Source organism: Macaca mulatta, chromosome 11 (genome assembly GCF_049350105.2).
Source record: "Macaca mulatta isolate MMU2019108-1 chromosome 11, T2T-MMU8v2.0, whole genome shotgun sequence".
Taxonomy (NCBI): Eukaryota; Metazoa; Chordata; class Mammalia; order Primates; family Cercopithecidae; genus Macaca; species Macaca mulatta.
In genome coordinates, this window is record NC_133416.1 from 73664145 (window position 1) to 73678944 (window position 14800).

Sequence of the window (14800 nt, forward strand, 5' to 3'; positions counted from 1 at the left end):
TTAGTAGAGATGGGGTTTCTCCATGTTGGCCAAGCTGGTCTCGAACTCCTGACCTCAAGTGATCCACCTGCCTTGGCCTCCCAAAATGCTAGGATTACAGGTGTCAGCGACCACATCCAGCCCCCTGTCTGTCTTTCCCTATCTGTAGTTTAACCTGTGCACTGGGCTGTCATCTTCCCTTCTTGCTGCACCCTTTGTCTGAAATATTGCTCTCTCCACCTGGCTGGCATGACCTTCTTCAAGTCTTCCTAGAAACTCCTAGTTCTGAATCACCCATAACACTGGACAAATCTTCTATTGGCCTTTGCCTAAAAACTACACTTAGAGTTTGTTTTAGGAAGGGGTTGCCTTTTATTGATAGGCCCAGAGGAATATAAACGTATAATCAAAGAGCATTAGAGCTAGACATCTGGTTTCTCTTATGTCTTTGGCAACGGTTTGAGAGAGAGATTTCAAAGCAAACTGACTCATGTAAAGTTCAAAAAAACACAGTATAATAATGGTATAATTATATACCATTTCAGTATAATAATGGTAATAATGGCTAATATTATTAGTTACTTACAAAGTGTTTGAAATGGTCTCAACAATGATTATGTGATTATAACATTGAATCATTACAAAAATCCTGCAACTACTATAGCTATTTTATAGATTAGAAACCGAAGGCTGAGAGAATTTAAATAACATGCCCAAGGTCACAAAGACAGAAATGAGCAAAGCTGCCATTTAACTACTGACACAGTCCAAGCCTTTACACTCTATTTTATTGCCTAGCCTTGCTGGAAATGAAAAAATGTTGTAGCAAGGTTTGTGAACATAGTCTTAAATTGATTTTGTTGCAAAATGACTACTAAATCTTTGGTGTTAGATTTTATGTGAAGAATACGAACTTGTGACTGATTATGCACATGCTTCCTGAGTCCTCTAATCTGGTCCCCAAGCTTCGAACACCGTCTATATTCTCATTACTCTCAAATGTATATTTACAGTCCAGATCTTTCTCTCAAACTCCAAATCATATCTTCGGGTCTCGACATTTCCTCTTGCATGTCAAATAGGCACCTCGAATGTAGTATTTCAAGCAATGAACTGCTGATCCTTCCCTCACAAATCAGCTCTACCCACATTCTTATCCACTCCTGTTAATGGATACTCCGTCCTTCCAGCTGCTCATGCTCAAAACCTTGGGGTTAACTTTGACTTCCCTTTTTCTGCACAACTCACATCAAATCCATTAGGCAATCCTGTAGGCTCTCCCTCCAAAATAGATCTGGAATCTGACTGCTTTTCACTGTCTCCATCGCCACCTCTTACATGGATCACTGTAACTGCCCTCTAGCTCATCTCCCAGCTTCTACCCTGGTCTCTTATAGTCAATTGTCAACACAGTATCCAGAGAGCCTCTGAAAACATAAATCACATCATGTCACTCCTCTGCCCCAAACCATATAGTGACTTCCTGTATCATTCAGAGAAAAACTTAACGTCCTCCCAATGACCTACAAGGATGCCCCAGCCCCTTACATTTCTGACCTCACTTCCTAATTCTCTTACTGCTCATTCTGCTATAGCCACACTGTCCTCCTTAATGTTTCTATAACAACCCTAAGTATATTCCCACCTTTTGGTCTTAGCAATGACTGTTCATTCTTCCTGGAACTCTCTCCCCCAGAAATCCGTACAACTAACTCCCTCACCTCCTTCACAAGTCATTGACTAATCTCACATTCTCAATGATGCTGTCCTAACCACCCTATTTGCAATTGCATTCCCACCCTGATCCCAGCGCTCCCAATCCCTCTCCTTGCACTGCTTTTTCCCATAGGATTCATAGTATTCATACTATATAATTTATTTATTTATTATGGTTTTATTTTGTTACCTGTCTTTTGCTATAATATAAACTCTACTCACGTCCCCCAGGCTCCTAGTACGTAGTGGTGGCTGGAACATAGTAAATGCTCAATAAGTCATTGCTGAACAAATGAATTCTACCAACTCTTCATAATCAACCTGAGTTCTCATTAGTATGGAAGAGCAAAAAGCTATCTCAGGGTAGCATCCATGTTCATAGCTAATAATAGGAAAGGTGGTGCTAGAACAGCATAAACGCAGGGCAGCAATCATACATCAGTATACCTCACAATTAATATGCATATGGACTTTGGAGTCAGGCAGCCCGGATTCAGATATTGAATCCAGGCTTTGTAAAATGAGAAAAAATGCCTATCTTGTAGTGTTGATTGCCTTTTTATTGAAAACTTTGATAGTGCCAGGCACTATTCTAAATGTTTTCCAAACACTAACTCAGTTAATCCTCATAACAAATCTATGAGTAGAAACTAATAATATTCCCATTTTACAGATGTGGAAACTAAGACATAGAAAGCATAAGTAACTTTCTCAAAGGCATGTAGCTAGTAAAATGTGTTGTCTATTTGATAGTAAAGTTCATCTCTGCTATGCGGACACTCCTTGTGGAAAGCATTAAATAATTCAATGTAAGTCAAGTTCTTTATAATGCCAGACATTTGGTACAATCAAAATCTGTTGGCTATTGCTGTTATAATTACTATTATTACTACTTGACAATATGTGTTCTGAAGCTATTTTCATGCTTCAGAAATGGATATATCATATATATATATACCTACTGTGTACCCACAAAAATTAAAAATTAAAAAAGAAATGAATGTATCCATAAAGAACCAATATAAAACATACTAAATATACTTTTCCTAAACCTAGTCACTAAGTACAAAGCCTGGATGGTACTTATTGCACAGAACTTATACACATGTTGAATTAAAATGGCTTAAGTGGCAAACAGAACACGGGCCCTTCATAATTTCATTGCTAGTGAAGACTTTGTTAATTCTTCCTGGGTAGGTTGTAAGTTTTCCAATTCAAATAATTTTTAAATATTAAGAAAGTTGGCTTTGCCATTCCTGTAATGAGATATTGATGGCAAAGGGAAAAAATTAAGAAGCTGATTTTGCCTAGGAAAAACTGTGGTGCAGCTGTTCTTCCTCTGGGTTATGATTATAGCAATTCCTCCTTATCTGCAGTTTTATTTTCTGTGGTTTCAGTTACCCCCAATTAACTGCAGTCTGAAAATATTAAGTAGACAATTCCAGAAATAAATCATTCCTAAGTTTTAAATTGTGTGCTGTTAGGAGTAGTGTGATGATAATCTCACACTGTCTGCTCTATCCATCTGGATGTGTCTGGCACATTCACGCTGTTTACACTACCTGCCTTAGTCACTTTGCAGCCACAGCCGTCTTTGGTATCAGATTGGCTGTTGTGTTCTTGTTGTACTTTTTTTTTTTTTTTTTTTCCGAGACAGGGTCTTGCTCTGTCACCTAGGCTGGAGTACCATGACACAATCATAGCTCACTGCAGTCTCGACCTTCTGGGCTCAAGGGATCCTTCTGCCTCAGCCTCCCAAGTAGCTGGGACTACAGGCATATGCCACCATGCCCGACTAATCTTTTTTTTTTGGTAGAAACAAGGTCTCATTTTGTTGCCCAGGCTGGTCTTGAACTCCTGACTTCAAGTGATCCTCCTGCCTCAGCTTTCCAAAGTGCTGGGATTACAGGCATATGCCACTGCACTTAGCCTTTGCAGTATGTGTGTTCAAGGAACCCTTATTTTACTTAATAATGGCTGAAAGCACAAGAGTAGTGAGATTGGCATATTGATATAATTGTTTCACTTTATTAATGTTGTGTGTGTGTGTTTTTTGAGACAAGGCCTTGCTATGTCCCCCAGGCTGGATGGCAGTGGCGTGATCATGTCTCACTGTAGCCTCAACATCTTGGGCTCAAGTGATGCTCCGCCTAATGCTCAAGTAGCCTTGAGTAACTGGTACTACAGGTGTGTAGTAGTAGTAGTAATTAGCCCAGCTAATTTTTCTATTTTTTGTAGAGGTGGGGCTTTGCCATGTTGCCTAGGCTGGTCTTGAACTGCCGGACTCAAGCAATCCTCCTGCCTCGGCCTCCCAAAGTGCTGGAATTATAGACATGAGCCACTGCTCCCAGCCAGTTGTTATTGTTGTTAATGTCTTACTGTGCCTAATTTATCAATTAAACTTTATCGTAAGTATGTATGTATAGAAAAAAAAAAACACCCCGATGTATATAGGGTTTGGTATTATGAGAAGTTTTAGGCACCCACTGGGGGTCTTGGAATGTATCCCCTGTGGATAAGGGGGGCTACTGTACTTACAGACCGGCGGAAGCTCATACTCTACTTCAAGAACCACTCTTTCTCCCACATTCTTCAGCAAGCTGATGATCTCGTCATGGCGGAATTTGGCCAGGTTGATTCCATTCACTGCTTTGATGTAGTCACCCACATCCAGCTGGTCACTTCTGCAAAATAGACAATGTTGTTTCAGCAGACTCACCCTCTCCGCAGGCCAGTCTGACTATATTTCCACTTTCCCTTCATGAGTAAGCATGCAGTGTAGAAGCAAGCCTAGAAGGCTGACAGCAGAAGTCCCTGCCTCCTAGGAGATGGTGGGCTGAAGTCGGAGGAGAACCAGGGATCGCTTTTACTCATGCAGCCTGTGATACCTTGGAAGTCCTGCTCTGAGTCTGCCACTATCTCTGATTTTTTCCTTTTCGCCTCTTTTATTTTTAAAAGCACCATAAAACAAAATCAAGAGAAGCCTTTTTTTTTTTTTTAAGTTCTTTGCCCTAAACCAGTTGGTTCTCTGGGATGGGATCCAGATCCTAGATACAACACACATCTTTTTATTCTCAATCCCGCTCATTTTTGCTGCCTGCCTTTTATACATTTCACAGCTTTCAATAACTTCACTGGGAGTTTGTCCAGGACTAAGGAAAGGGTCAGCTTATTTTGTTATTTATTGCTTAGAGCAGGATTGATAAGAGTATTGGTGAAGGAGAAATCACAATGCAAATATTGGCTTTCAGTAACATTCTTGTCTCTCTATACCACCATAACAGAATATTGGCTGCTCTTGGACTTTAGTCAAACTCTGTTTCTAAACCAAGAGAAGGTAGCAAGATCAATAATAGGAGTTAAAATTCATATCACTGATAAGGACCTTCAATAACATTTTCTCCCAAAATAGAAATAGCTAACGCATTTATTTTATATATAAATCCAGCTCCAATCATTCCTCCTTCAAAGAGCCTCCTAATCTGCCCCGGTCTGCAGTCTGTGCATGGCCCTTACCTCACTTTCCTGACACTTATGTCAACTGAACCGCCTAGTGCTCTGTAATAACTTCTGTGCTGTTGCTTTTTGCTATCATGCAATGCCATTTTTGCTCCCAAATGTTTCATGATTTTTATGCCTTATCTGCACTGATAGATTGTGAACCCCTTTAGGGCAGGGATCTCATCTTTAATTATTTTGATTTACTACCTACAAAATGGTAGTGCCTTAAATAGTGACTATTTGGTGATTTTTAATACTCAATATAACTGGCACAGTAACACTTTTAATTACAGCATTAATACAACTGAAAATGCTACCCCTCTCCCCCATCACACTTGCCTTAAAGGAGAGATATAAAGAAGCTCTGGAGACTTATGAACCCCTAGCATCATGAACTGGCCATGATTGTTATAAAATAAAGGAGGTTTTGGGTGTGGAAGGATGCTTCTTAAAAGCCTAAAGAAAGCAGATTGAGGTGCTTGTGTCCACACCAGTCTCCCTTACAAACAATACCTTCTGATCATGGAGCAATCCACTGGATTAAGTTTGTAAATTGTACAAACAGGTTGATCATTAAAAGTAATCACAGAAATCACCACTTCAGATGACATTTTATGAGGCAAGAACTCTAAGATTTAACCTGGAATTATGTGGATATGAATATTGGTGGCCCGAATTTAAGGTACTTTAGCTTCACTTTTATTTTATTTTATGTATGTATGTATGTATGTATGTATGTATGTATGTATGTATGTATTTATTTAAGACGGAGTTTCACTCCTGTTGTCCAGGCTGGAGTGCAATGGCACAGTCTTCTTTCACTGTAACCTCCGCCTCCTGGGTTCAAGTGATTCTTCTTCTTCAGCCTCCCAAGTAGCTGGGATTACAGGCATGTGCCACTACGGCTGGCTATTTTTTTATTTTTATTTTTACTAGAGATGGGTTTCGCCATGTTGGTCAAGCTGGTCTCGAACTCCTGACCTCACGTGATCCACCTGCCTTGGCCTCCCAAAGTGCTGGGATTACAGGCATGAGCCACTGCCCAGCTTGGCCTCACTTTTAATGAAACCTGATTCCACCCCCTTTTTCTGAGGCAGATTTAGAATGTGTCTCAAGGAAGTCCACCCCTATCCAGTATCCAGGACATTCTGCCTTTGGCAATAACGAGTGGAATTTGCAGTTATGGAAAGAAAGACAGGTGAGACCTCCTCCTCTAAGCCTTCTGTCCTTTCAGAAACCAACTCTTGAAAATCACACAGGTAGAAAAGGAGAGAGGATGTGGGATAAATAAAATTTTCACTGAAAACTCAGAGTTGGGTCTCCCACTCTTTCAAGGGTAGCCATGTCCCTCTCTGGCACTTTCCCCATACACATTATATGGGTCATCTGTTTCACATTTAGATGACTGGAGCATCTCCTTCCTACTGCAGCCTGTCTGCTGTTCAGTGGCACATTTGCAGACTAGCTGCACATGGTCATTTTGAAATTAAAATCTTATGAGGGCCTGGCAGCTCCTGAGATGACACAAGAACCTCCCTGGTGACTGTAGCCTAGGCTAGAACAGCCACGCGGGCAGACCTGGGGAGCAGCTTCTGAAACGTGCCCCACTGTGCTTCTGCTGGCCTGTGCTGCCTGGCAGATGGCAGCTGTCATTTATTTATTAGTGACCACTTTTGATGGAGCTTTAATTTTTGAATTAATTACACCCTGTGTTCCTTTCAGTAGATTTCCCCAAGAGGCAGTTACCTAGCAGCAATTCCTCCTTGCCGCAGATTAGATACTCTTGGCTTGCCATCCTTATCAATTCCTCCCGATACCGTCAGACCCAGGGTAGTGCCTTCCTTCTTCATCAACTCGACGACTGTGGAGCCCTTGAATTCCTCTGTTAAAAGAAAAGCATTTGCCGTATTAAAATGAGAGTAGAATTGCCAATGTCATTCTGTGTATGTTTAAGTGACTCCTCCCCAGAAGTTCTTTCCACTTTTTCTTTTATGAGAAAAGATATCTATGGCCTCCTTCCATTGTAATTTACAGAATATTTCATAAAGATGCACATGCAGATAGTGCTGAGGCAGATATCCTATTAGAGGCTATGAAAATGGGCACTGGTGGGGTATTCACTCCAGGCTGACAATAAATAGTACAAATTGTCTTATGTACAAATAATATTCACCCTTTGATTTCTGCCATTCTCGGGTGACTTTCTCTGGTTTCTCTCCTTGTAACTCCAGTGGGAACAATTAAAAGTTGTAAAGTAAGGAATTAGAACAGAATTTTCGATGATAATATGAACATATATAGCACAGTGGCAGACTCAAAGTTCATGGTATGTTTCAGGTTAGGAAGTCAACTGAAAGGAGAAGAGAGCTTTCTACAGGTTCTAGAAAAATATTGACTTTAGCTTCTTTGTCTTTCAAAAACGAAGTATGATGGCTTATGTAACACTCATATCATTCTTGCAGAATATGTCACAGTATGGCAAGGCAGGATTGATCCTCAGAATTTCCAGGTAACTGCCATAAATCTTTCATTCTCTACTTACAAAATTTTAAAATTTCATAGATCTTGTGGAGATAATGTATATACAGCAAGACAGAACTCAAATCTTTTGATTTTAGTCAGAACAGAAGGTAAGAAAACTGTAAGAATATCCTCCCTTTCAAAAATAAAAATGAGTAGAGTCAATATTTACCTTCCAGAGGCTAATTAGGATAAATGCTGTTTTAAAATTCCCTGTGATGTTATTCCCCTATCTGCAAATATATTTTCTTGGTAGGGATGGGGAAATTGTCCAATTTTCCAATTTCTCCTAAATTAAGTTACACATTTCAGGGGTAATGAACTTCTAGAACATCAAAGATGCATATTAAAATGCAAAAACAAACTCGCTCTTTCAAAGTGAAATTAAAAAAAATTATTTGCACATCTTAACCCTTTCCCTAATAACAGTTAATTATAATGTTGAAAATATCTATGAATGTGTATCATAAAGGTTTTTAAATTGCTGCTGCTAGTATATTATCCCACTAGGCAATGAAAAAATGAAATTACATTAGGTAAAGAAACAGTATCTCATCTGATCTAGTGAGGAGAACAGAGTACTTTGGGGAAGAAGGCTGCAGACAGCAGGCTACTTATTTCCTCAGCAGCCTAGAGAATGTCCTTCAAGGCAGGGCTTTCAAGTTTGCCAGCTCCTGTGACTTTAACATCCCAGCATACCATCATTGGAATCCTGCCTTTTCATGGCAGTCTCATGACACTGTATACATAAGTCATTATTGTCTTTTAAAGTAGAAGACAAGGAGGAGTCTGAGTGTGTATGATGTCAGCTTCATCTACTACATTTGGTATGAAAGACCAAATAAAATTTGAAATTCAAGAATGAAAATTCTTGTCAAGTGCATGAAAGTACAGGATCTTTTACATCATTTACCAGAAGCATCTGTAACAAAATTCTACCACTATGTGCATTTCCCCTGCACTCCTTAAAACAAAACAAAGAAATCCCCAGAAATCTCATGGAAACATACATAGGTTCAACTGATATTGAAGACATCACCTTAATAAACAATCCCTCTAAACCCTTGTTGGCAGAAGGCTAGTTACAAATTTTTTAAATAAAGTTAATAATTAAAGTAAACAAAATGACATAGTAGATGATGACCATTCATATTAAAGAGATATAATGTGCCCAACAATTTTGCCAACAGAAAGATTCTTTGCATCTTCTTTAAATATGCAGTGATCCTATATATTTAAACATTTGATTATAGAACTTTACATGTAGAGTTGGAAGCATAGTTTTTTTAAGTGCCTATCTTAAAGGTCTATCCAATTTTCATGAAGAAGCAACTCTAAAATACTAACACCAGGCATGTGAGAAGTAAGTTTCTATTCATAAAAATTTTCTTTCTACTCCAAGTTTTCAAGGACATGCTTCCTGCATAAAATAGGATGCACGGGTACAGCCTTATGGGAGGTGGACAATGTCATTTTCTCCAGAAGGAACCCAGGTGCTTCCCAGGCTTCTGGCTGAATCCTGAAAATCTAGAAAAGCTCAACTATTTTAGTTTAATTTCATCATTATTAAAATATAAATGCATCGATCTGGCTACTTTTAAAACTGATACTAGTCAATTACCTTGTCATTTAAAAACATTTCCAATGTCTTCCTAAGAACTAATTTTAATAATGTGAAATTGAGAAAATATTCCTGTACCAGTTAATTGAGTAATTTGTGCATTCATTGATTCAAGCACATATTGAATGCCTACCCTGAGCCAGACAATAAAATTCGAAGATGGAAAAAGCAAAGGCCATTATCCTCAAGATGGCCACAGCCTAGTCAAAGAGGCAACATCACAGACCACTGTGCCATACAATGTGAGTTGTAGGGAAGCAGCCACAGAGAAGATGGTCCAGGCAACAATATACAGTGAAGGGCCTGAGGTTCAAAATGCACCATCTGTTTTACAATTTTGTCTTCTATCCAATCTGCTGTACTTATTGACCAGGATTAGCTGAGCAGAGCAGACCAAATAAGGAATATAAATTAGGCAAAACTCAGGAGTAAAGATAGAACATTCTTGCAAGAAAATTTGCTGAATTGCAAGAATGGTAACTGCCAATAAGTATCTGTGGTCCCAGAATAATTGACTAAATCCTTTATGGATGTTTCTGTAGGGGGTGGGAGAGAAGAAGTGGTCTGGAGAGAAAGGTACCTGCTTTTGGAGTTTGCTTTTGGCTCACCTGAAGTCTCCAGTTGGCTAATTAATCATTTAATACCCCTTTTGGTGTTTAATGTCTGCATAATGATCTAATGAAGACAGAAGAAATGAAGACAGATGCATTCATTTGCATGAGTTCACTTATGTATCAAGGTTTACTGAACAAACACTGCGGTAAAACAGTGGAACTTGGGCAAGTCAATATGTACAGATGATTTCTTTCTTTTGTGATTTAAATTGCAAATATCACTCCCCCAATTAAGAGGACCTTGTAGTGAGCACTGTAATCTCTTTCAATTAGCAAGCAGCACAGGCAACAGATGATGTCTAACTAGTGAGGAAAGAAATGGTTCTGAATTTGACTTTTTCCTTAATCACCATATCTAATTATCTTAGAAAATAAAAGGTATAGGTTTACATCTATACCATTACTTACTCAACATAACTGAACAGAATCCCACTGATAGAATGAAATTTAGTTGTTTGCTGTTTTTCTTTGTGTTTGTAATTAAATCGTTTTCATTACTGAACTCCAGAAATTTTTAAGAAAAGTAACAGTGATGCTTGGCAAACATAAGAGAATTATGAAAAGTTCTTACAAACAAATAAGGTTATTTAAAAACATAGATGGTTATACAATTAATATGCAGAAAACTATATCATTTATGTAGACGAACAGCAGCCAGTAAAAGGTTATTATAGAAGAGAAGGCCCCATTTACAATAGCCAAAAGGTAAAATCCCTAGGAAAAAACTTAACAAAACTGCACAAAAACTATATGAAGACAACTTTAAAGTGCTTCTGAAGGATGTAAGATTAGAATAAATGAAAAGGCATCCCATTCACTCATTCAATAAGAACTGAGCACTTACCATGTGCCAGATAGTGTTTGAGGCATTGGAGATACAACACTGAACAAAATGGATACTATTCCTGCCATCTAAGAACTAATATTCCAGTGGATAGAATAAGTCAACAAAAAAGTGTTGATTTTCTTTAATCAATTTTATATCTATATAGTAGCAATGAACATATGTACATTAAAATTAATATCATATATAATTGTTCCAAAAATGAAATTCTTAGGTGTACAAGTAACAAAACATATACAGTACTTACATGGTGAAAACTAAAAAATGCCAATGAAAGAAATTAAAGAAGGCCTAAATAATTGGAGAGACAAACATGCGCATAGACTGGGAGACTCAGCATAACAAAGACATTAATTCTTTCCAAACTGATATATAGGTTTAATGCAAACCTTATCAAAATCCCAGCAAAATATTTTGTAATTGTAGACAAGATTATTCTAAAATTTATATGAAAGGGAAAGGAACAATTTTTAAAAAGAAGAAAATGGGAGAATTTAGTGTATCAATTTCAAAACTTTCATAGCTAGAGTAATAAAGGCTGTGTGGTAGGCCAGGTGCAGTGGCTCATGCCTATAATCCCAGTACTTTGAGAGGCTGGGAGGGGAGAGTCATTTGAGACCAGGAATTCAAGAGCAGCAACAGAGTGAGACCTCATCTCTACATATTTTTTTTTTTAAATAGCTGGACATGGTAGTGTGCCCCTGTAGTCCCAGCTACTCAGGAGGCTGAGGCCGTAGGATCACTTGAACCTGGGAGGTCAAGGCTGCAGTAAGCCATGATCATGCCATTGCACTCCAGTCTGGGCGACAGAGTGAGACTCTGTATCAAAAAACATAAGCAAAACCACTGTGTGGTACTGATGGAGAGATAGACATATAGATCACTGGAACAAAACAGAGGATCCAGGAATAGACTCACACAAATATGACATACTAGTTTTTGACAAGATGCAAATGCAATTCAATAGAGGAAAGGTAGCCTGTTCAACAAATGATGCTGCAGTAATTTGACATCCACAGGCAAAATAAATAAATAAATAAATGCCACAACTTGCCCACAGTTTCACACCTTGTATAAAATTTAACTCAAAATGAATCACCGTCAAAAAAAAACCATAATATTATAGAAATTGTATGACATACTTATAAACTGTAGGAAAACATAGGATAAAATTTTAAGATCTAGGTTTAGCGAAGGGTTTCTAGATTTGACATAAGCATGATCCATAAAAGGAAAAAAATCCAGCAAATTGGACTTCATCAAGATTAAAAATGAATGTTCTCTGCGAGACCTGCTTAAGATGAAAAGAACATCTACAGACCAGGAAAAAATATCTGCAAACCACATATCCGACAAAGACAAAAGAATAGTATTTCAAATGTATAAGCAACTTTCAAAACTCAACAGTAAAAAAAGCAAATACTTAGAAAACAGGAAAAAGACATGAAATATTTTATTAAAGAGGATATACAGATGGCAGGTAAGTACACACGAAAAAATACTCAACATTTTCCATTAGGGAAATGGCTCAAATTACTTACAAATCAAAACTACAATTGATATCATTACATACTTATCAGAAAAGCTAAAATAAAAATTAGTGACAACACCAAATGCTGGTGAGGATGCACAGAAATTAGATTACTCTGATGCTACTGATGGGAATGTAAAGTAGGACAACTACTCTGGAAAACAGTTTACCAGTTTATTAGAAAACTAAATATGCAACCACCCTATGAGCCAGAAATTATACTCCTGGGCATTAATCCTAGAGAAATGAATGCCTTCATTCACACCAAAACCTGTAAATGAATACTTATCACAGCTTTATTCATAATAGCAGGAAACAGAAACAACCAAGATGTCCTGCAACAGGTAAATGGTTAAACAAATGTGGTATGTCTATACCATGGAATACTTCTCAGCAATCAAAAGGGTCAAACTAGTGCTACAAGTAACAACCCAGATCAATTACCAGAGAATTATGCTAAGGCAAAAAGTCAACCCCAAAGATTTCACATTGTATGATTCCATTTATTTAACATTCTTCAAATGACAAAATTATAGCACTAGAGGATGGGTTAGAGGTTGCCAGGGTTAAGAGCAGGAGGGAAGTGAATGCAGCCATAAAAGAGTAAATGACTGATCCTTGTAGTAATGGACATGTTCCGTATTTTGACTCCATCCATGTCAATATCCTGGTTGTGATATTACATTATAGTTCTGCAGATGTTTCTATTGGGGAAAACAAGGTAAAGGATATAAGGAATCTCTATATTATTTTCTATAACTGCATATGAATCTACAATTATCTCAAAATTAGCAGTTTAATTTTTTAAAATGTCCCATCAGTGGGTATATGATTCAATTGGTCTGGGGTGTGCTCAGTATTTGAAAATTTCCTCCAGGGGATTCTAACATGCAGCTAGAATTGAGGAAAACTGCAAACTGAACTACAGGACATGCTTTCCCCAGACCTCATGTAATCTCCTACCATTTGTTATTTCTCTGCCTTTAACACCTCCCCTTCATCCATGTCCCTAGCTGAGGATGTCTTCAAGGCAGCTCTGGGATGACTCCTCTGAGGAACCATTGAGAACATCGTTTGCCCACATGGATTAGGGGCCCTCCCACGCTGTGCCATGATCACCCTTTATTTACTCTTGTCAGAGCCTGTACCACTTGTTGTTTAATCATCACATATGGCTTTCTTTCCTCTTTCAGCAACTCTTGTGACAATTGTCCATGTTGTAATTTCCTGCTCATATAGCTCCTGAATTTTAGGGACTTGCCAAAATTTACCGGTAACTCCTTTTTTCTGTGTAAGCCTATTTTATTTTTTAAATAAGCAATGAGACAAGAATTTCCAGAAACAAGAGTGTCACAGAACAAAAGATTATTATGCTGGATTTCCATCCTGTACAAAACAGTTTACAAAACAATGAGATGGTTGGATACAGGTTCTGAATGCCTTATACCCATGATACTTTTCTGTTTTGTTTTGTTTTGTTTTGTTTTTGTATGTTCAAGCAGATCCCGACTGACCAATTTTGAGAGACCGACACTGAGGGCTTTACCAGCCTCCTCACCTATCCCCCTGCTTTTGGGTGTCTGTTGTTTGTACAATCTCTTTCAAAGGAGATGTGATTGGTGGTATGACATACCTCATTCAGGAAGGCTTCATGGGCAGGGTCTCTGATCTTTCACAGAAAAGTTAAGCAACAAGCCAGCATACCTTTGAAACATAATTTCTCACAGAATCTTTACAAGTATACATGTTCTAGTTTTGCAATAATATAAAATACATCTTGTGCCAAAAATAATCCTATTGGCATTTTAAATACTGTTAAGTTTATATTTTAGAATAATCTTGTCTATAGTTGCAAAATATTTTGCTGAGATTTTGATAGGATTTATATTAAGCCTGTATGTCAATTTAGAAAGAATTAACACCTTTACTAAGCTGAGTCTCCCAATCCACGCACATAGTTTGACTCTCCAATTATTTAGACTTTTAATTTCTTTCATCAGCACTTTCCGGTTTTCAGCATGTAAGTACTGTATGTTTTGTACTAAGAATTTGTTTTAAAACAATTATAAATTGTTCCTAAGAATTTCATTTTTTGGAACAATCATAAATATTTAAAAATTTTTTTTATAGAGGGGAATCTCACTGTGTTATTCAGGCTGATCTCAAACTCCTGGGCTCAAGGAATTCTCCTGACTTGGCCCCCCAAGGTGCTGGGATTACAGGCGTGAGCCACCATGCCTGGCCTAAATTATATTTTATTATTATTTTTAATGTACATATATTCATTGCTAGCATATAGTTATACAATTGATTGTAGTATATTTAGCCTGTATCCTGTGGCCTTGCTGAACTTATTAGTTCTGGAAGTTTTGTGGGTTTTTATGTAAATTCCTTAGCGTTTTCTATATAGACAATTGTCATCTGCAAATAGGGACAATTTTACTTCTTCATTTCTAATCTATACATATTTATTA

At 37.8% G+C, this 14800-nt stretch overlaps 1 protein-coding gene and 1 long non-coding RNA gene across 12 annotated transcripts in view; one reads left to right on the forward strand and one right to left on the reverse strand.

Moving 5' to 3' along the window:
* The window catches only part of GRIP1 (glutamate receptor interacting protein 1), a 715153-nt gene that overhangs the window by 176185 nt on the left and 524168 nt on the right, over positions 1-14800 (reverse strand). For all 11 annotated transcript variants that reach the window (XM_077954689.1, XM_077954687.1, XM_077954683.1 and 8 more), the window contains exons 3-4: positions 6943-7078; positions 4234-4379 (exon numbers count right to left, since the gene is read on the reverse strand). In XM_077954689.1, coding sequence (XP_077810815.1) covers positions 4234-4379; positions 6943-7078 — 282 coding nt within the window. The remainder of the gene's footprint in view (positions 1-4233; positions 4380-6942; positions 7079-14800) is intronic.
* Positions 1-14800, forward strand: part of LOC144332948 (uncharacterized) — a 183426-nt gene that overhangs the window by 30297 nt on the left and 138329 nt on the right. The gene's annotated exons all lie outside the window — the stretch shown is intronic.